General features: G+C 41.3%; 1 protein-coding gene across 2 annotated transcripts; it reads right to left on the bottom strand.

Moving 5' to 3' along the window:
- Window positions 1–278: 278 nt before the first annotated feature.
- Window positions 279–5,414, bottom strand: LOC125511388. Of its 2 annotated transcripts, none has more exons than XM_048676740.1 (12): window positions 5,147–5,414; window positions 4,731–5,057; window positions 4,429–4,572; window positions 4,209–4,292; window positions 4,069–4,106; window positions 3,916–3,957; window positions 3,679–3,732; window positions 2,967–3,062; window positions 2,032–2,097; window positions 1,456–1,539; window positions 740–861; window positions 279–526 (listed from the first exon to the last, which is right to left on the bottom strand). In XM_048676740.1, exons 1-12 carry the CDS (start codon window positions 5,293–5,295, stop codon window positions 440–442), a joined length of 1,293 nt encoding a protein of 430 aa, XP_048532697.1. In that variant the 5' UTR covers window positions 5,296–5,414; the 3' UTR covers window positions 279–439. The 2 variants fall into 2 exon arrangements, with proteins under 2 accessions (XP_048532697.1, XP_048532698.1); XM_048676741.1 differs by having other exon boundaries at window positions 2,062–2,097.
- Window positions 5,415–22,024: the final 16,610 nt, after the last annotated feature.

Raw genomic sequence — 22,024 nt, 5'->3', positions numbered from 1 at the left:
GTGCCGTCCAAGCAGATCGGACGGCACGGAGAGCCCTTGAATCACCAGGGAGGCTCTCTTCACCCTTGAATCACCAGGAAGGCGGGTACTCCAACATCCAGGAGTATAATGACGTTTCACTACAAGGATTTTGAGGTGAGATTTGTCTAACTGAAAATGCCGTTTGTTGGTTGTGAAGGCTTTTGTCTAACTCTCTCTTAATTTTCTCTCAAAAAAAAACTCTCTTAATTATTAATGGATGAGAAACTTATAAAAACTAATATGCTGACATTAGAAACTCATAAAAATAGTTGCATCATCATATAACATAACATTAGATTCCAGGGTCACATAAGCAGAGTGCAGTACACGCAGCAGCAGATTTTTTTTTTCCTTTTGTTCCAACAGCATCTTGTTTCATAAAAATAAAAAAACGCCTCTTCACTCGCAAGTCCAGAAGCTAGCGGTGCTCAACTTCTTGCTTAGGACCTTCCAGTTCCAGGACAGTACCAGCGCGTGACCCAGCTCCAGCCTTAGTCACTGATGCCTGCACTCCCACAAATGTATGCCACCGGTTAATAGTAGCACACCTTGCCAGATGATGCGTACAAAGTAACACAAAATGAAAGCCCCCTGTTTACTAATGCTGTAGGCTGCATGGAGTGAGCCAAGACTATGTCCAACTTACTTGGTATATATATAAGAAAGGAACACTAGGAACCAACAACAACAACTAAGGAAATGAAACCTGCTTTCTTACCAGACATGCTTCACCAAAAGCCCCACTTGTCCGTTGCATTTTTGGATGCTCAAAAGTTGCTTCTTCTGTCCTTTGATGCTTTCTGAGGTTGGAGATTTTCGAACTCACAACCTTGCTTGTGCCTTCCCAAGAATTAATAATACTCTTAAGGATCACTGGATTAAGTAGTAACTAACACCATGCCATAACATGCAGCTTTTACAAGGACCCAAGGTGAAGAAGCTTGTGCACGAAAGAATCTCAACTTATTCACTTTCTTCCGATGAGGAACGTTTATTTTATTTTTAAGCAGGAACTATATATAGCGTTAAAAATGATTGCTTGAAGTATTGTTATGCAGTATAAACATGAAAAATTAGCCTCTCCAATCCAAACTCAGTCCTGAAACTACCATGGACGTAATATAAGCAAAGCAACAAAAACAGATAACAGATATACTTGATAGACAAAACGATGCCTTCCACAACCCTTATTCAAAAGGTAATAAATTTACAATGGAACAAAGTGGTAAAACGACAGCAGAAAGCAGCACAGCCAGTCCTCTGGACTGAACAAATGAAACTGAAACATGGTGTATTGCATATAATATTATCAGTAATGCATGCATCTACTTGAATATACATTTGATGTGCTCGCAACTAACAATATCAGGCATCAGCTGAGCAGATGAGTTTCATCCTGATATAGAAACAACTGGCAGTGCTCACACAACTTACCTGCATTTATCACTGACGAGATCCCAGAGTTCTCAGCATGGCTTGTCAAGTTCACTGTCTGTGAAACTGCAGCAACAGGAGCACCTGCAACGAGTTCAGCAATTAGAAGTGCAGCAGGTACAGGTACTTAAGGAAGTGTAATGAACACCATCAAAGCATGATGGTGTTGTTGCATAAAACAGGTACACTATGTGAATGGATAAATAAAAGATTGGCAATGGAAAGCTTAAGGGGAGGGATGTTCCCCAATGTGTAGAGATACTTTAAGACTAACTTCTGTAACTACGGGCAGACAATGTGCATGTGAACCAAACAATAAATCAATTATTAGTGTTGGGACCATGGATCAAACAATAAATTATTAAGTGTTGCATTATAATGAAACATGGCAATGATTACAGGCACATATGTTATAGACTGAAATTGGCAACAGCCTTTTGGAACATATGAACAACTGCATGCCATCAACAAAGCAAAAATCATTATGCTGATGCATGTAGCCCATGAGTACATTTGATACACTATGAGTCTATGATAGTGGAAAAAAATTGCATGCATTTGTCACAAATGAGATACCGGATATATTAGCAGGAACTGTCAATGTACCAGACATAGTCTGCGAAACTGGAGCAACATGAGCACCTGCAACAGATCCAGTAGTTAGTAAAGGCAACAGGTAAACAAGCATTGATAAAGGGCAAAAAATCAACATGAGCCTTATGGTAAGTGTTATTAAGAATTATAATGTAGCTAAAACAGTAACAAAGAGAAGAAATCCATTAAAAATGATAGATTGAAAAACTCAAGGGGGAAACCTTTCCACTGCAGATCTTTTAAAGTAGATGCTATAGTCAGGGGCAAACATTGTACATAGGAATGAGAAGGTAAGTAGTGGAACAGACTGTAGCACGACATGGTTTTACATGGTGATAGGCACACAACACATACACGGCTTGGTATTATACATTGTGAGGCCAGTGTGAACTGTCAAGTAAAACTGAGTGCCTTAAATTGTAATGTGCTTCCTCTACGACACTGACCAATATAAAAAAAAAACAGAACTTTGGCTATTATCTGCCAACTATAAGATGTATCTATGAATTCCAAAACATGCCTACACATTTTTGTGGCTATTCTCAACAATATATAGATATTGATGAATAATTGTTGAGACATCTCAACCACTGGACATCATCACTAAATCAAATATTACCATCAATAGTGAATATATCCCCTTGATGCATATGTTTGGTGATTTCTAATAACAAACAATTTCAGGCAGGGGTGGACCCAGCATAAAAGATCGCCAGAGTCAGAGCTTGTACTGCTAACTTTTATTAGTTCATGCTAAACTACTCTTAATTAACATGTATGTGGCATATGTTCTTGGTCGTAGGTGTCTATTGACCGTGCTGCCATAGTTTATGTCTCCCCTGATTTCAGGGATCAATTGAGCAAAAATAGATGGACGTCCTGGGTGGGAAATGATCAAGGGCGGTCGACTAACATACCTGCATTTGTCAATGATGAGGTCCCAGACACAGAGTTTTTAGTAAGATCTGTCAAGGTATTCGACATGGTATGCGAGGCTGTAGCACCAGGAACACCTGCAACCAGTTAAAAGGTCAAAAATGGCAGCAAGCAGCCCAGCACTAATACAAAAAGAACATCATCAAGACCAACCAAGACTGCAGTTCTGGATTATGTGCACATCAAACAAACAGAGAATGCAGAGCAACCAACGTAAGAATGGCAGATTTGAAAAATCAAAGGACAATGTATTTTTTACTACAGATACTTAAAAGGTAACTTCTATCTACAGGTAAGAGTCGGTAATTCACATAAGAACAAAACAATTCACTGAGGTACTAATGGTCATATATAAGCCACAAAACAGGAAGATCCAAAGCATAACCTAATGGAGCATTTTAAAAGCAACAAATAATCAAGAAAATGACTGAAAGATAATAATAAAAATTGGTGAAGCAAGAACAAAGACCTGGTTCAAACATGCAAATGAGGCATTTGCGCATAACTAACAGAGCTACAGTATCCATATCATAAGAGAAAATTGTGAAGTTGAAAGAGAAGGAACCACTAAATTTGGTTTGGGAAAATGCTGTGCAAACATAGCCTGAAAGGATTTAACAAATTAGACGGGTAGTGGAGATCCCGTATAATAAGTAGGAACAATGACAATTGAGATGAGTAAGCTAAGGCTACCTTCCTTCTCCTTTTCACTTGACTGAAGTTCCAGACCAGCTTGCAAACTTTCATCTGAAGATGACACAAGTTGATCAGTTTATATGCATATACATGATCCGAGAGGTTTTTTGGAAGAGTAAAATCAAAGGGCCTCATAGCTTGCTACCAAATATATCTGGAAAGTCGAGCACAGGTCTAGATGTGTAAAATGCAAAGTAAACAAGACAAGGACAGAAGAGCAGAGGCTAGTTTTACCAATAAGATCTATCAGCCACTTCCTTGTCTTGTCCGTCAATCCTGCCACCAAAAACAGTAACGATGGCTTTTAGCATCACAGAGACACGGACATAGAATCTACAAGGAAGTATATTGCTTAGTCATAAGATGCTTGTAAATAGGGCATTGTACCACTGTTTAATTCATGTCTGCGGGTCGACGAAGGCAGCCTGCAAAACATGGAACATGTGCTGAGTTGGTCAAGAAAGAGCCAGCAAGAGCAGAATCGAGGGACCCCTTGAATTTGCCATGTTTCAAGGTCATATTTTTACCCCTTTTTGGTCCTAAGGTAGATCTTGGCCAGTGTTTTAGGTCCTGGCAGGTCTTGTTCCTTCACATGACGCCTCCGACGGTACCTAGGCCAAGCAAGATTGCAGGGCAATCAAAGTGAGTTACAGTGAAATCGACAGCCAAGTTTTACACATTTCCAAGAATGGAATGTATCAAGTGAACATGGGCGACCAAACTGATAGAGTATGGAGCCGGAATCACCTGAATCCGATGGGAAGCACATCATGCGGCATCATCGGGCCGCCCGGCAATAGGACCACGTTTCTCAACTCTGGAGCCTTATAAGCCAAGTGTTGGACGATTTGAGACGCCTTGCAACGAACGCGCTCCCAGTCCAGCGAGGATCTGCTTGCACATATATGTGTGTAACAGTACAGTATTAAAGTTGAGAAGATGTAAAGATGAAAATTTTGGATAGGAACTGAAGATGGCTTGAAAATTGCAGGAATCGACAGACAGGCAGACATGAACTGAAGATGTGATCGTCTAGCTAGTGCTAGTACCTGACTTGCTCCGAATGGAGAATGGAGAGGACGATGGAGCGGATCCTGAGGCAGTCGAAGGAGACGGAGTCGTCGTGCTTGAGGTACCGTGTGTTGTACTTGTGGTTGAAGTAGCTGAGGTTGCGGTCGGGCTTGCCGGCGACCATGCTGGCGAAGGCCGCGTGTTGCACGAGGAAGTGGAGGAGCACCTGGGCCTCGTCGCTCTGCGGGTGCGAGGTCGGGCGCAGGAAGCGGGAGACGTAGGCGACGGCGTCGTCCCACAGCCCCTGCTGCACCAGCCGCGACAGGTGGATGACGCTCATGTACGCGTCCGTCTCGTTGAGCAGCCTGCGAGTGATTGATTGATTGGGCAATGGCGGCCGCCGGTGAGCGAGCGAAGCAGTTTCGGAGGACGGAGGGGGTGGGGATGCACGTACCCTCGCAGGGCGTCGCGGAAGCCGTGCAGCCAGAGGTAGGTGGCGAGGCGGCGGTGACGGCACCGGCGCACGCAGCCGTAGTCGACGGGGCCGACGGACTCGCCCAAGTCGCCCACCCAATCGGGGATGACATCGACGGAGTCCCCCATCGATCGACCACGGTGCCGGCGAGGTTGACAGGACAGCGGCGGGCTGGGGATTTGGGGGGAGCGAGCAGACAGAATTTGTTTGTTTTAGATGGAAACAGGAGAGGGGGGAAATATGTAGAGGAGGCAGCCTCACCACCGGACTCCACCTAGCCCCAACGCCACCACCCCACCCCCCCCCCCCCCCCCCCCCCCCCAACCGTTGTGCATTTTTTTGAAAACGTCCCTCTACTTTTCTGAAAACGTCCCAACGCCACCACCCAACCGGCCACCCCACCCCACCAGGTGGCCAGGTGTCCTATGCCACTTTTTGAAAACGCCCCTATGTTTTTCTTTCGTTGACGGGACTAGATATCAGCACCGCATCCTAACTCGGGCTATTTTTATGTGTCTAACATTTTTAATAAATAATAATTAAATAGTACTCCTTCGGTTCTGTTCTGCTATTTGGTTGGAAGCACGTAATGAAAAATGGAACAACCTAAAATTTAAAATTTCAGCAGCATTTCGTTTGTAATTTGATTAAAAACAACATAACAATAGATATTGACAAGTTTATAACACATGCATGACAGCACATAACATAATTTTCAACAAGTTGCACATACAACCATATAGTTCACATAAGAAATTCCCAAAAGCATAAAAAACAGCAGCCATTGCAGCTAGTGCAACAAAAACAGCAGCTCCCGCCGTCGAGCACCCGCTGCTTGGAGTCCTTCCGTCGAGCTGCTGCAAAACGATAGAGAAAGAGAGATTAGCAGGCATCCGGAAGGGAGGAAACGGCCAACATGGATGGGAGGAACCGGCTGCCATGGAGAGGAGGACCCGGCCGCGGCCGGGAAGAGGAGGAACGGGCGGCCAGGGATGGGACGAACTGGCGCTGGCCGACTGGGAAGGGAGGGCCGCTGCAGCTCAGATCCATGGAGTGGGGGAGGAGGGGAGAGGAGGGGGGGAGAGGAGGGGGAGGGGGAGGCAGCCGCCGGCCGACGGGGAGAGTTGACTGGCAGCGCTGCCCAGATCCAAGGGGGGGAGGGGAGGGAGGCGGCGCACCTGCGGGGCTGAGGACGAGTGCAAGGGAGGCAGCCGTTCCGCGTGGTCCGGCCGTTTTCGAGGTATGACTTCGTTCCGCATCTGGGCGGAATATTCGCTCGGGAGGAACGAGTGCGTGCTGGTCCTGATTTCAACTGAACGCGAGAACGGGGGCTAGGGGCGAGTCGGACCCGTGCCATTCCAGGCCATCCCTTCAACTGATCACACCCTTAGGGGACGGGCAAAAGGCTAGTCCTGCGCACGGTGACGGGGACGGGGACGGGCTTCCGATATTTTCATGGGGATGGGTTTGGGAAGGCAAAACCCGATTGGTTTCGTCCCCGTTGCCATCTTGACTCCTGACTTCTGGCGATTTATTTTGCAATTTCTGCAACAAAACCAATGTTGCAAAAATTTCTCCCGTAACATCACCTATGTTACAAAAAAGAGTGAAGACGAAAAAAGAAATCTGCAACAAAGCCTTCATTGCAAAAAGAAAAATCTGCAAAAAGCCCTTTGTTGCACATTTTTTTACAACAAAACCTCAGTTACAAAAATTTCTGCAACAAGATCATCATTGCAGAAATTTTCTGCAATAAGACCTATGTTCCAATAATGGAGGACGCTGCTACGCCAAATCTAACGGCCTGCGAGCCGGCCAATCTTTTAAAAAGATCAGCCGGCCGATCTTTTAAAAAGATCAGCCGACCGATCTTTTATAAAAAGATTAGCCGGCAGACGCGTAGCACGCCTTGTATTTGAATTAATTTGAAGGTATTTGGATTAAATCAGGCTCGGGTAACTAGAAAAATGTCCGCCAAAATATGCTTTTTGGATTCTAAATATGTAACTTCATTTACGAGAAATTTCTATACTAGTTTGGATTGGTTCAAATTTGGTATTTAAATTTCCATAAAAATAAAATTAACAAATCTTTGGTTTTTTCCCTTTTTAACAGGAAACGGTCCAGAACGATGTGGACCAGCTTCATCAAACATTTTGGAATACATTTTGCGAAAGGACCCCAAAGAAATGCAGAAATACACTCAACCGGAGTACTTTATAGAAAAGACCCTAGACACGAGAGGGAGATTGCAATGTGATCCACAATCTACCATCTCTAAGCTTCACCTCTAGGCCAAAAATCCCCCTCACTGGGGACAAAACCACTTACTCGGAGCCTAAGGAAGGTTAATCACGCAGACAACTGACTCATTTTCAATAGAAAGGAATGGCCAAACCTATCCAGCTGGATGGTCAACCTTAGTGATCTTATTGGCCGGCAAAGCAGAAACGGACGACCACGGTCCCGGGAAGGGGACCTTGCCATCACTTCATTGTCACCGGGACAGAGAAGGAATGAACAATGGGAGAAAGTCAAACATGCCTTCCTTTCATCACCATGGCAGGAGGAAAAGTGTCGCCCTTCAGTTAGAACAATTGGCGGTGTAGCAATTGAGGCAGTTGCAGAACACCAAAGATGATATGCGGAAGACAGAGCATTCGTTAGTCACATGTTTGCAAGCTTCTTGGGATATTGTATTACCGAGAGGGCTTAGAGATATCTCTTTGTCATACGAAGTGACAAATTCCAGTCTCAATCCATGAAATCCAAGAATACTTTCAAAGATACGTGTAGAGTATCTTTATGACAAATTCATGTTTTGCCTCATTGTTGCTCCGTTGAGGCTACTTTTTTAACTTGCTCTGTTGTGGCTACTTAGCTAACCAAATCCTATTCGGCGCCCTAAGTTCCCACAACAATACAATTTGCAAATGGACGCACACCCCTCATATGCACTGGGTCGGTCCATTCTGCCTTATTTTTTTCAGCCAAAACCTGCAAAAAGTGTGTGCGCGATAGTAACCACCCCGGCCAGCTGATCCATTGCGACCATTTACTACCTTCTCCTACTTTTATTTCTTTTATATGTCCGTGCCCCCAAACCGTTTATATCGGTTTTTATTTCCTTTTCATGCCACAAATTGATGAACTTTTTGGAAATGTGTGATTTGTTTTCCAAATTCATGAACTTTTTAAAGAACTTTTTTTCCAAACTCATGAACTGTTTTTCAAAATTAGTGAACTATTTCAAATTTGTCAGTGTTCTTTCAAAATCGATGAGTTTTTTTGGCAAATTGATGAACTTTTTTCAAACTCGACGAACAGTTTATTCAAATTCGATGGAATTTTTTTTGAAAATTCATGGACCTTTTTTAGAAAATCAATGAACTTTTTTCAAATTCGTAATCTTTTTTCAAATATGTGAACTGTTTTCATTATCCGGTGAACTCTTTACAAATTCGTGAACTTTCTTTTTAAAAATCAATGAATCTATTTAAAAATCCATGAACCATATTTTCAAAATATGGTAAAAGTTTTAAAGTTCTTTATCAAAATCGATGAACTTTTTTCATGTCTGTGATATTTTTCAAAATCTGGTGAACTTTTCAAAACCATAAACATTTTTCAAAGTTGATGAAATATTTTCGATTTTTTTGAACATTTCTTTGAAAATCCATGAATTGTTTTTCAAAATCGATGAACTTTGAAAAATGTGGATTCTTTTTCAAATTTATGTTTTCTTAAAATAAAGGATTTGAACTGGGACCGAAACAATGGTCATATACTTTGTTTTCGGAACGAACACATCAAAGTCATAGTGATGTGGTAGTTACTACGCCAAGTCCCTTGTGGTAGCATGTGGGTTCAAATCCCTGTCCTTGTATATTTTCCTTGATGTTTGTTTTTTAGCATATGGACGCGAGCAAAGCTGGACTGGCCCACTATTGCGCACCTTTGGGCACCCCTACCCTAAGTGGCGCTGATGGTGACGAAGAGGAGCTGTCACTTAGCTAAGCGTCAATTTATTGATGGTTCCTTTTTTATCCAAAAGTAACAAAGCAATATGGATGCATCATATTCTAACCAAATCTTCACAAAAATTGCTCAGATGTCATGTAAAGTAAAACATTTATATGTTTATTAATATTAATCGTGTGACCCATTGGGCGACCCATGACAGGACCTCATGTCCATATCCTACCCATGACTAATCGGGTTGCCTATCGGGCTTACCCATGGGTGAAGATGGCGACCCATACACTATCTATTCGGGTCAAAAGCCCATGGGCGATGCTGCCCATGGGTCGGATTGCTGGCTGAAACGGGAACAATGTCGTCCGCTAGTTAGGCCAAGACCTAACCATTTTTTCTTTTCTATTTATTTTTCTTTTCTTCTATTTTTTGTTATTCTCCTTTTTAAACTGTATGTTCTTTTTGAAACCTATTCAAAAAATTTAAAATTTGTCTTGGATACCAAAACTGATCTTGTGCTCAAATATTGTTTATAATTTTAAAAAGTGTTCCGGAATAGCAAAATATGTCCCATTTAAAAAAATGTTCGCAAATTGAAGAAATGTTTATGTTTCCAAAAAAGTTGATGACTTTTAAAAAAAAGTATTGTTTGAAATTTGTGTTCAGACTATTTCATCAATTATTAGGAATTTGTAAAAAATGAAAAAAGTGTTAAAGTTTCTAAAATTTTCATACACAATCTGAAATTCCAAAATTATTATCAAATTCCATGAAATGGTTAGGACATCAAAAAATGTTGATGCAGGTTGATAATGATGGAAATTAAAAATGAAAAAACATTCAAATTAGGAAATACTATATGCTCGCGGATGCACCCATTTTGCCTAGTGTGGCACACTCGTCTTAGCTGGTAGGTTTTTTAGACTATGGATAAATGATCCCAACTTTTTGCAGCAGTGTGGCATGGAGATATGAGGCATCTTGGCCAGATTTGTACGACTTTTGACATCGTTGGCATATTGCGACACATCCAACCATTTATCGACCATTTTTCATAGAGAAAACTCCAGAAAATGCAAAATTGTCAAAAATACAAATAACTTGGCATGATGCCTTGAATTGGTCATATAAGCTGGTGGGAAATTTTTGAGGCCATTTGACGTACAATGTGCTTTCAAAGGGACCCTTCTGGCTTACCTAAACACCCTTCGTTGAATATGGTCTATTTTTGAACACCCTTAGAATGAACCCAACTTTTGCAATCAGGTGGGCATGCCCATAATAGGCATACATGTCTGGTTTGAACGACTTTTGACATCGTATACAAGTTGCGACACGTCCGGTCATTTATCGAGCTTTTTTAACCGAGAAAACTCCACCAAATCCAGAACTTGTCAAAAAAAACTTGGCATGATGCGTCATACAAGTCCATGAAAAAATTGGGTCCATTTGAAGGAAGTACAAAAACAACGTGCTATCAGACAAAGTCTTCTAGCCCTACCTGAACACCCTCCATTCAGTATGGTCTATTTTTGTACATCCTTGAAATGATCCCAACTTATGCAAGTGGGTGGGCATGCCAATGTTAGGCATCCATGTCAGGTTTGAACAATTTTTGTCACCATACGCAAGCTGTGACATGTCCAGCCATTTATCGACCTTTTTGACTGAGAAAACTCGAGAAAATGCAAAATTCATTGAACATCAAAACAACTTGGCATGGTACCTTGAATTGGTTACACAAGGCCATGGAAAAAATTTGGGCCACTTCAAGGATATCGAGAAACAACGTGCTCTCAGATGGAGCCTCCCTCGCCTATCTAGACCATTTATCGCCCTTTTTGACTCAGAAAACACCAGAAAAAACAAACTTGTAGCAAAGCCCAAAACAACTTGGCATGGTGTGATTGAATTTTTCATACGAGCCAATGAAAAAAATTCATGCCATTTGACAGATATAGTGAAACAACTTGCTCTCAAACAAAGCCTCCTTGCCTACTCACACACCACATGTTGAAGATGGAGTTTTTTTGGACATTCTTGGAACGACCCAAACTTTTGCCAGTAGGTGGGCATGCCCATGGTAGACATCCATATCGAGTTTGGGGGGAAACTATTTATAATTATAATTTAAGCAGGTACATAAAACTGTTATCTTAAGTTACTATCATAACTAATAAATACAAACAGATAAAAATCATAATTTAAGTTTTTTTTTCAAAAAACAGTTAATATATTCTTAAAACAAGAATTTAAAATAGATACTTAAAACTATTATTTTGGTATTCCAAACAATATTTCAAAATTCTAAACAGGTCAAAAAGAACAATAAAGTTCAAAACTTAGAAAAATAAATTAATGAAAAAAAGAGAAGAAAAAATATAAAAAAGAAAATAAAAAATATGTAGGCCTTCGCCCAACTAGAATAGGACATCGCTCGCATTGGGCGCCTGTTGGGCCGGCCCAGGCACTCGCAGATTCGAAAAAACTTTATTGATTTTTGGAAAAAAATTATGAATTTTAATATTTCAAAGATTTTTAAAAAAGTTCACTAAAAAAGTTGCAAAGAAAAGCATTTCCAGTTATAGGAACCTCAGATTCCTAGCGAGTTTCTTTCTAGTTTTGTGAACCTTCTACGAGATTCCTGAACCGTGTTTCTTTCTTTTTCCTTTTATTTTCTCTCCTATTTTGTTTTTTATGTTTCTTATCTTCCCTTTTTCGTTTTATTTGACTTTTCCCTTTTTCGGTTTATTGTTTATATTTTCATAAATTCATAATTTTGTTTTGCATATGAAATTTTATTTCATATTTTTTAAATTTGTTCATTTTTGAATTTCAAAAATATACCTACATTTTTCTGTTTTTCAGTTTTCAAAGCATGCCTTCACTGAACAATTTTTGTATTTTGAAAAAAATGGTGAGCGCATTTTGGAAAAAGGTGATATTTTTTGAATTTTGAGAACCAATTTTCATAGCGGAGACATTTCTTGAATCGACGAACTTTTTTCAAATCAGTGACCGTATTTGTCAACCAATTCCAAAAATGAATTCATTATATATTTTCACAAATGTTTGTCGTGTATCATAAAATAATCATCCTATATTATAAAATTGTTCAATATGCTAAGGTGTATTTATTAAGATGTAGATCCTAGATTATAAAAATGTTCAATATATTTTTTAAATGTTCATAATGTAACTGAAAAATGTTCATCATGTATTATATTTTTTTCATCACTTTATACTTTCTGTTCAGGTATTCAGTAATTGTTAAAGTTTCAAAAAATGCCACGGTACATTGAAAAAGTGTTCATCATGTATTGAAAAATTGTAACATGCATTTGGAAAAAAAATCATCGTATATTTTAAAAAATGTTCGGTGTGTATTTTAAATTCAGTTTAATATTTTTTGCTAACAGTTCAAAAAATGGTTCAGAATTCTAAACTTGTTCGCAATTTCAAAACAACTGTTCATATTTCTAATAAATATTCTCGTTTTCAATTTTGTTCCCTTTTTCAAAATATTTTTAACATTTTAAAATTTTGTATTAGAATTTCCAAATTTGATCAATATTTTCAAACATTGTTCGCATTTTGTAAGAAATTTCGTTCACCTTTTTCTAAGAAATGTTGAAAATATGAAAAATAAATCAATGGATTTGCCCATTGTAGTTATTACCTTATCATTAGTGCTGCATTTTAGCCATCTGTAGCCAGTAGTTTGTATCATGAGGTTGGGAGTTCGATTCCCACCAGGTGCTTTTATTTTTCGTCAAAGTGAAATCCCCCCATTTGTGCTCCCGCATGCCCCCCTCACCTGGGGGAACGACGTCAAGTGGGCGGCGTGGGAAGGCTTCTACGGCGTGGCGGAGTGCGTTCAAGATCTCGCGGAGGAGATGTTGGTGGCCCACCGGCGTGGGAGAGGACAAATGCGGCGCGGTTCGGCTAGGTGTGTGGCAGCGGCCTCCTATTGCCGTCAGCGGGGTCCCGTTGAGGTGGATTGGTGAGCGTGGTGGCCTCCTGGTGGTATCGACCGGTGTGCTGCTGAGGTAGTTTGGATAGCGCGACGGTCTCCTGGTGGTGCCACAAACCCGTTGGAGGCGGAGGAGCGTTTTCGATTTGCGGCTTTGGGTCAATCTGGGGCTTATGGTTGCCTGATCTGGGGCTCAGGGATGCGGTTGCCGTGTTGCGACGTACTGGAGCTGGTGCGTGGGTTCCTAGAGTGGTGTGGCGGTCCTTGGTTGCGCTGGAAGTGGGGCATGTTCTAGAGCTGCAAGTTCTTGGCCGTGAGGGAGGAGGAAGAAGGGCTATGTGTCATTGGCTGTGCAGGGTGTCAGTATTCCACGACATTATGATCACTTTGGAAAGATGTTGCGGTCGTGGCGGGGTGACTCGTCATGGATAGTGGCCTCCATTCGGTGGGCAAGGATGGAGGTGCTTGACGTTACAGACGAAAATCGTGCTTGTCTTCGTTCGGTGGCGGCAATGACGGTGCCTGTGGGTGTCATTCCTCTTGGAGGTGTAGCGAAGGTGTGTCAGCATCTCTCCTTTCTTGCTTGGGTTGTTGTCTGTGGGCGAAAGCCTATATTTGTTTCCGGATCGGCGACGACGGCGTCTCGATTTTGTTACTCTGTTGGGAGCATCATGTGGGGAGACGCGACTTGGAGGTTATGTTTTGCAGTTCTTCCATGCTTGCCACTAGTCCAAGTAGATCCGCATCGGCGTAATGCATGTCGTAGCTGGTGAGTGAAAGACGATGGTTTTTTGGGACCAATTGAGTCTCGCCACCCACTCGCCATGTCCTTTTGGAAATTCAGGGGTGGTTGGTGTGTTAGCAAGGAAGGTCTGATTGCAATCATTGCTCTGCGAGGTGACTCGTGTCGGTCGAGATGCGACTTTGATGTTTTGCTTAGAACAGGCTCATTGTCTTGTGTGTAATGTGTGTGGTTGTGTTCTACACTTGCTGTTCACAGCGAGATTTAGTCTCTTGTAATTGTTTTATGTCTTCTATAAAAATATGGTACGTCGTGGCGTACTCTCAAAGAAAAAAAATCCAAAAATCTTTCCTACCTTGCGATATGACATTGTTGGAGGCAGGCGTTACAATGGGGGTGGTACTTGACCAAAAGCCTCTCCACTTGGGATGTGAAGATTGAGGGCTTGAGGGCTAGCAATTATAGTTGTAGGGAGATGGGTGATGCTGGGCCATTTTTGTTAACAATTCTCCTTCGCTACATCCTTCATAAACACATCAACGGCTGAGATTAGCCCGTACCCCTTTCATAAAAAAGGCAGAATGGTCTTTTTTAGATATAGGTCATGGGACATCATATACAAATTGCACAGGCACGAGCCGGTCGGTCCATTAAGCCATGTACCTTCCATTGCCGAGGAAATCATTAACTGGTACCTGCTCAGTTGCTGGTGAGTAGGGGATTAATAGGCTAATCGGTATGTTATCGGCCATTTAATGAATTAATCAGATGATTTATAAGTTTATTGGCTACTTGGTGACCCTACGAGTAGGGATTAATTATCAAATTAACTGGTTAATCAGACGGATTCTTGAACAGGGGTCCCTCCTACCACGTTTAATATAACTAATGTAAAAATACAGAGAAAATGGAGAGCTTGTGAGGACTCAAACTCAATACCTCACACTTAAAGGCGCATGCTGCTAGCCACTTCACCTAACCGCTACTTGTGGTATTTTGTTGCGTGAAATATATAAGAAAATGCAACAACGTTCATATATATGAAATATTTTCTAAAAACATCGATATTTTTATTTAAAAATGTGACCAATTTTGACATGCTGACTAGTTTTAACATTTATAAACAATATTAGAGCAAACATTGTTTGAATTTTGAACAAAATTTCAAAACATGAACAATTCCTGAACATCTTTTGAAACTTGGACAATGTTTAAAATGTGCGGATTTCCTTTTTCGGTTTTTGCTTGTCCCATTTTCCTTTTTTTCTTTTTTTTATTTTCCTTCATCTTCTTTCAACCACACCTATCGACTTAGCTTTGTCCGCAAGATCATTCGGTACGCTGGTCGTACGCTAAAGGTTCCACGGTTCTCTTCATGCTAGGCCCAAAAATCTACTACCCTTCATGTGCACAAAAGGTATCTTAAGGATTTCCGCAACATCAAAAGGGGTAAAGATAGACTGAACCAGTACCTCATTCCATGATGTTGTAGTAGCGTGGATGAGCTGCACTACTCTCCTTGGAGGGTTCTGAAAAAGGGATGTGATCGGCTGTTTAAACCTATCTCTTAGAATCCAATTGTGTACCCAAATGTCAGTAGTTTCGCCATCTCCAATTCTCCAAACAATGCCCTACGCCGAAGTGTCCCGGCCATCCAAAATAGCCCTCCAAATCTGAGATGGGTGTGATCCTAACTCGGGTACAAGTAGCGGGGACTCCGGGAAATAGACCAATTTGAGGATCCTGACGCTTAGGGATGATTCCTTTGTCATTGTCCGACATGCTTGTCATAAAAGGTGGGTCAAGTTGAAAATCTCCAAATCACGGAAGCCTAGACCTCCTATGTGTTTTGGTCTAGTATTTTATGACCCATGCCGCCCAACTGGGATTCCTTCTTCCTTGTTTGCTTCCCCACCAAAATTGCCTTATGAGTGATGTGATGTTCTCGCACGACCCCCTTGGCAGTCTAAAACAAGGCATGGATTAGAAAGGTATAGCCTGCACTATAGACTTGATCAACACCACCTTTTCTACCGAAAAAGTTTCTCCATCTTGCCCTTTATCTTCTCCCATACTCGATCTCTCAAGTACTTGAACGTTCCATTCTTCGAGTGACTAACATCAGTCGGCATGCCAAAATAACAACCAGACAATGATTCATTCTGAACCTGCAATGAGTTCTTGATTGCTTCTCTAGTTTGGCCTAGACAACCTTTGCTTAAAAGTATTGATGATTTCTCATGATTTATCCTTTGTCCTGACACACCACAATAAATGTCTAGCAGGGTTTGACGCTGCAACTAATCCCTCTACATTGTCCTTGAATAGCAACAGACTGTCATCTACAAATAAAAATGGTTAAGGGTAGGATCCATTGAGGCCACCTTAATACTTGTCAATGATGACTGGGAACTGGATTTCAAGAGGCACGAAAGGCCCTCTGCTGTAATCTAGAATAAGTAGGGAGAGATTGGGTCTCCCTCTTGGATTCCTCTCGTTGGTTTGAATGAGTGAAACTTCTCTCCATTAAAAATAACATAAATGAGACAGATGACACCATAGACATGACTGTATTAATCCATTGTTTTGCAAAACCAAGTTTGGCCATGATGGCTATCAAATAGGACCACTCCAATATGGCATAGGCTTTCATCATATATTCATATCTAGCTTCAAAGCACAAAAACTATTTGATTTTAATCTAGACCGTTTCACAAAATGCAAGCATTCATAAGCACAGGTGATGTTGTCCGTGATCAACCTTCCTGGGACAAATGATGACTGCTCCTTAGACATTATATCAGGTAAGGTAACCTTTAGTTTGTTTCCGAAAACCCTTGATGTTATCTTGTATAAAACATTGCATAGGCTAATGGGCCTGAATTGGGATAAAATAGTGGGATTCGTTACCTTAGGGATCAAGACCAATATTGTGTCATTTATGCACTCCAGGCTTTCTTCTGCACAAACTATCATCAACACTATTTTTGTGACCTCGCTATCGAAGCAGTTGATTTATCGGCCATTTGCAAAGAAATTTCAGTAGGTGTCAACTTATTCAATTCAAGTCTATGATACAAAGAGAAAGGCATAACACTAACACTGGGTCCAAGATCACATAAAGCATTTTTAACATAGTTTCCTTTAATGGAGCATGGTATAGTTGGTACCCTTGGATCTCCTAGTTTCTTTGGTATTCCACCCTTAAAAGTATAATTAGCAGGCATGATGGAAATTTCAGCTTCAGGTATCTTTCTTTTATTAGTAACAATATCGTTCATATACTTAGCATAAGGAGGCATTTTAAGCATATCGGTCAAACGCATACACAAAAAGATAGGTCTAATCATTTCAGTAAAGCGCTCAAAATCTTCATCATCCTTTTTCTTGGATGTCTTAGGAGGAAAGGGCATGATTTCTGAACCCATGGTTCTCTTTCTGTACCATGTTTCCTAGCAATGAAGTCTCTCTTATCATCATGTTGATTCTTTGATTATGGGTTATCAAGATCAACAACAGGTTCAGTCTCTACATCATTATCTTACTAGGTTGAGCATCTACATGAACATCAGTATTAACATTATCACTAGGTTCATGTTCATTGCCAGATTGTGTCTCAGCATCAGAAATAGAAATATCATTGGGATTCTCAGGTGTGTCTATAGCAGGTTCACTAGCATGCAAAGTCCTATCCGTTTTATTTTTCTTTATATTAGAAGGACTAGGTGCATCAGTTTTAACTCTATGAGAACTTCCTCAATTCTCTTAGGATGGCCCTCAGGATACAAAGGTTCCTGGGTCATTTTACGACCTCTAGTCATAATCCTAACAACATTACCATTGTTCTTATTATTCAACTCATTAAGCAAATCATCATGTGCCTTAAGTACTTGTTCTACTTGAGTTGTAACCATGGAAGCATGTTTACTAATAAGCTTAAGATCATTAACAGTTCTACTCATATAATCACCCAAGTGGTCAAACATGTAAGCATTATGTTTCAATTGTATACTAACATAAGCATTGAAGTTCTCTTGTTTAACAATAAAATTATCAAACTCATTTAAGCATTGACTAGCAGACTTATTATGAGGAACATCACCTTCATCAAATCTCTGGAGAGAGTTTACCTCTACTACCTGTGTCGGGTTATCAAGACCATGTATTTCTTCAATAGGCGGCAAATTCTTAACATCCTCAGCTTTAATACCTTTTTCTTTCATAGATTTCTTTGCCTCTTGCATATCTTTAGGACTGAGAAATAGAATACCCCTTTTCTTAGGAGTTGGCTTAGGAGTTGGTTCAGGAAGTGTCCAATCATTCTCATTACTCAATATATTATTCAATAGCAATTCAGCTTGCTCAACAGTTCTTTCCCTAAAAACACAACCAACACAACTATCCAGGTGGTCTCTCGAAGCATCAGTTAGTCCATTATAAAAGATATCAAGTATTTAATTTTTCTTGAGAGGATGATCAGGCAAAGCATTAAGTAATTGGAGAAGCCTCCCCCAGGCTTGTGGGAGACTCTCTTCTTCAATTTACACAAAGTTAAATATTTCCCTTAGGGCAGCTTGTTTCGTATGAGCAGGAAAATATTTTGCAGAAAAGTAGTAAATCATATCATGGGGACTACGCACACAGCCAGGAGCAAGATAAGCAAACCATACTTTAGCATCACCCTTTAATGAGAAATGAAACGATTTGAGAATATAGTAATAGCGAATTTTTTCCTCAGGAGCAAATAGGGTGGGTATATCATTCAATTTAGTAAGATGTGTCACAACAGTTTCAGATTCATAACCATAGAAAGGATCAGATTCAACCAAAGTAATTAACTCAGGATCGACAGAGAATTCATAATCCTTATGAGTAACAAAGATAAGTGAAGTAGCAAAAGTGGGATCATATTTCATTCTAGCATTCAAAGACTTATCTTTCAGCTTAGCTAACAATTTTTTAAGATCTTCTCTATCATTACAACCAAGAAAGTCTCTAGCAGTTTCCTCATCCATAATATAACCATCAGGTACAACAGGCAATTCATATCTAGGGGGAGAATCATAATTTTCAGTTTCAATAATATCACCAGTTTCAATAATTTCGTTCTCTCTAACCCTAACAAATTGTTCATCAAGAAATTCACCAAGTGGCATAGTATTATCAAGCAGAGAAGTATTTTCATCGTAAGTATCATGCATAGTAGAAGTGCCGTCATCGATAACATGCGACATATCGGAATCAATAGCAGGTGCAGGTGTTGCAAGTTTACTTAAAACAGAAGGAGAATCAAGTGCAGAGCTAGACGGCAATTCCTTACCTCCCCTCGTAGTTGAGGGAAAAATCTCGGTTCTCTGATCTTTCAAATTCCTCATAGTGATCAACAGATGTAAATCCCAAGTGACTCAGAGAATAGAGCTATGCTCCCCAGCAATGGCGCCAGAAAAAGGTCTTGATAACCCACAAGTATAGGGTATCACAATAGTTTTCGAGGGTAGAGTATTCAGCCCAAATTTATTGATTTGACACAACCTGAAAGACTTAATATCTGCAGCAAAGTATTTAGTAGCAAAGTAGTATGGAAGTAACGGTAACAGTGGCAAATGTAACATTAGCAGTTTTGTAGCAATCGTAATAGTGGCAATGGGAAAGTAACGAAGGAAAGATCAATATGAAACGAGCTCGTAGGCAATGGATAAATGATGGATAATTATGTCGGATGGCATTCATCATGCAACAGTTATAACATAGGGTGACACAGAACTAGCTCCAAATCATTAATATAATGTAGGCATGTATTCTGTATATAGTCATACGTGCTTATGGAAAAGAACTTGCATGACATCTTTTGTCCTACCCTCCCGTGGCAGCGGGGTCCTATTGGAAACTAAGGGATATTAAGGCCTCCTTTTAATAGAGTACCGGATCAAAGCATTAGCACTTAGTGAATACATTAACTCCTCAAACTACGGTCATCACCGGGAAGTGTCCTGACTATTGTCACTCCAGGGTTGCCCGATCATAACACATAGTAGGTGACTATAACTTGCAAGATAGGATCAAGAACACAAATATATTCATGAAAACATAATAAGTTCAAATCTGAAATCATGGCACTCGGGCCCTAGTGACAAGCATTAGGCATAGCAAAGTCATAGCAATATCAATCTTAGAACATAATGGATACTAGGGATCAAACCCTAGCAAAACTACTCGATTACATGGTAAATCTCATCCAACCCATCACGGTCCAGCAAGCCTATGATGGAATTAGTCACACACGGTGGTGAGCATCATGAAATTGGTGATGGAGGATGGTTGAAGATGAAGATGGCGATGACGACGATTTCCCCTCTCTGGAGCCCAAAACAGACTCCAGATCTACCCTCCCAAGGAAGACCAGGGCTTGGCGGCGGCCCCGTATCGTAAAACGTGATGAATCCTTCTCTCTAATTTTTTTCTCCCTGACCATGAATATATGGAGTTGGGGCTGAGGTCAGTGGAAGTCCAGGGGCCCACAAGGACGGAGGGCGCACCCCCACCCTTGTGGCCAGGGTGTCGGCCCCCTTCGGTTAATTCTTTCGCTAATATTTTTATTTATTCCAAAACTGATCTCCGTGAAGTTTCAGGTCATTCCGAGAACTTTTATTTCTGCACAAAAATAACGCCATGGCAATTCTGCTGAAAACAACGCCAGTTCGGGTTAGTTCCATTGAAATCATGCAAATTAGAGTCCAAAACAAGGGCAAAAGAGTTTGGAAAAGTAGATACGATGGAGATGTTTGATACGTCTCCATCACATCTATAATTTTTGATTGTTTCATGCCAATATTATACAACTTTTATACACTTTTGGCAACATTTTATATGATTTATTTGGACTAACATGTTGATCCAGTTGTCGGTGTCAAAACCGGCGGATCTCGGGTAGGGGGTCCCGAACTCGGCGTCTAGGATCGATGGTAACAGGAGACGGGGGACACGATGTTTACCCAGGTTCGGGCCCTCTCTATGAAGGTAATACCCTACGTCCTGCGTGATTGATCTTGATGAATATGAGTGTTACAAGAGTTGATCTACCACGAGATCGTAATGGCTAAACCCTAGAAGTCTAACCTATATGACTATGGTAATGAATATCTCCTTTCCGGACTAACCTCTCCGGTTTATATAGACACCGAGAGGGAGTAATCTAGGGTTACATAGAGTCAGTTACATAAGAAGGAATCTTCATAGTCGGTCGCCAAGCTTGCCCTCCACGCCAAGTAGAATCCAATCCGGACACGGGTACGGCCTTCGGCCTTCATGTCTTCACAACCCATTAGTCCAGCCCAGGGATAACAGGCCGGACGCCCGAGGACCCCTTAGTCCAGGACTCCCTCAGTAGCCGCTGAACCTGGCTTCAATGATGAGGAGTCCGACGCGCAGATTGTCTTTGGCATTGCAAGGCGGGTTCCCCCTTCCTAACTCCCAGTTGATCTTTAGATGTGCTGATGGTATCCAGACTTGTATACACAACCGCAGAGGACATAATATTTTACGAGTTCACCTCATCGATCATTTTTTGGTAATATGACACCACGCCTGCTCGGACACTACTTGCGAACCGTTTTAGCTGGCCTGTCGCCCCACGTCCCAAGACGTAGCTTTATTGGCGCGTCTTATCCAAGTGGAGATCGTGCCTCCCTTTTTAACGGATTCCTATCAACCCGAACGTGGGTAACCCAACCGTCGCTGGGGTACAACTCCTTGGAAACAAGCATGTTTTTTAGGCCCGAGAGGAGACGTTTGATATTTGCAGCCTTTATATAGGGGTACAGACCCGTCTTTTTCTTCTATGCTTGCCTCTTCCTCGACCCCTGCAACCCCGAGTTCCAACACCCAGGTTTTGGTCGCCACAAGCCCCAATCATGTCCGGATCCAGCCGTCAAGGCCGGTGGGTAGCTTCTTCTGTCACTGAGAAGATATTGCAAAGCTTCGGGCGGCGATATACTTGACCGAAGAATCCGTCACCGGCTTCCTGCCGAGGGGCAGGTTATTCCCACCCCCAGATCCGGCGAGAGGGTCGTGTTCGTGTCCCACTTTCTCCATGGGTTAGGGTTTGCACTTAACCCCTTCGTCCGAGGGCTCATGTTCTACTACGAGCTAGATTTTCATGATTTGGCCC

Source organism: Triticum urartu, chromosome 5 (assembly GCF_003073215.2).
Source record: "Triticum urartu cultivar G1812 chromosome 5, Tu2.1, whole genome shotgun sequence".
Taxonomy (NCBI): Eukaryota; Viridiplantae; Streptophyta; class Magnoliopsida; order Poales; family Poaceae; genus Triticum; species Triticum urartu.
Note: the sequence above shows the minus strand (reverse complement) of the source record. Positions and strands in the feature narration are given on the sequence as shown.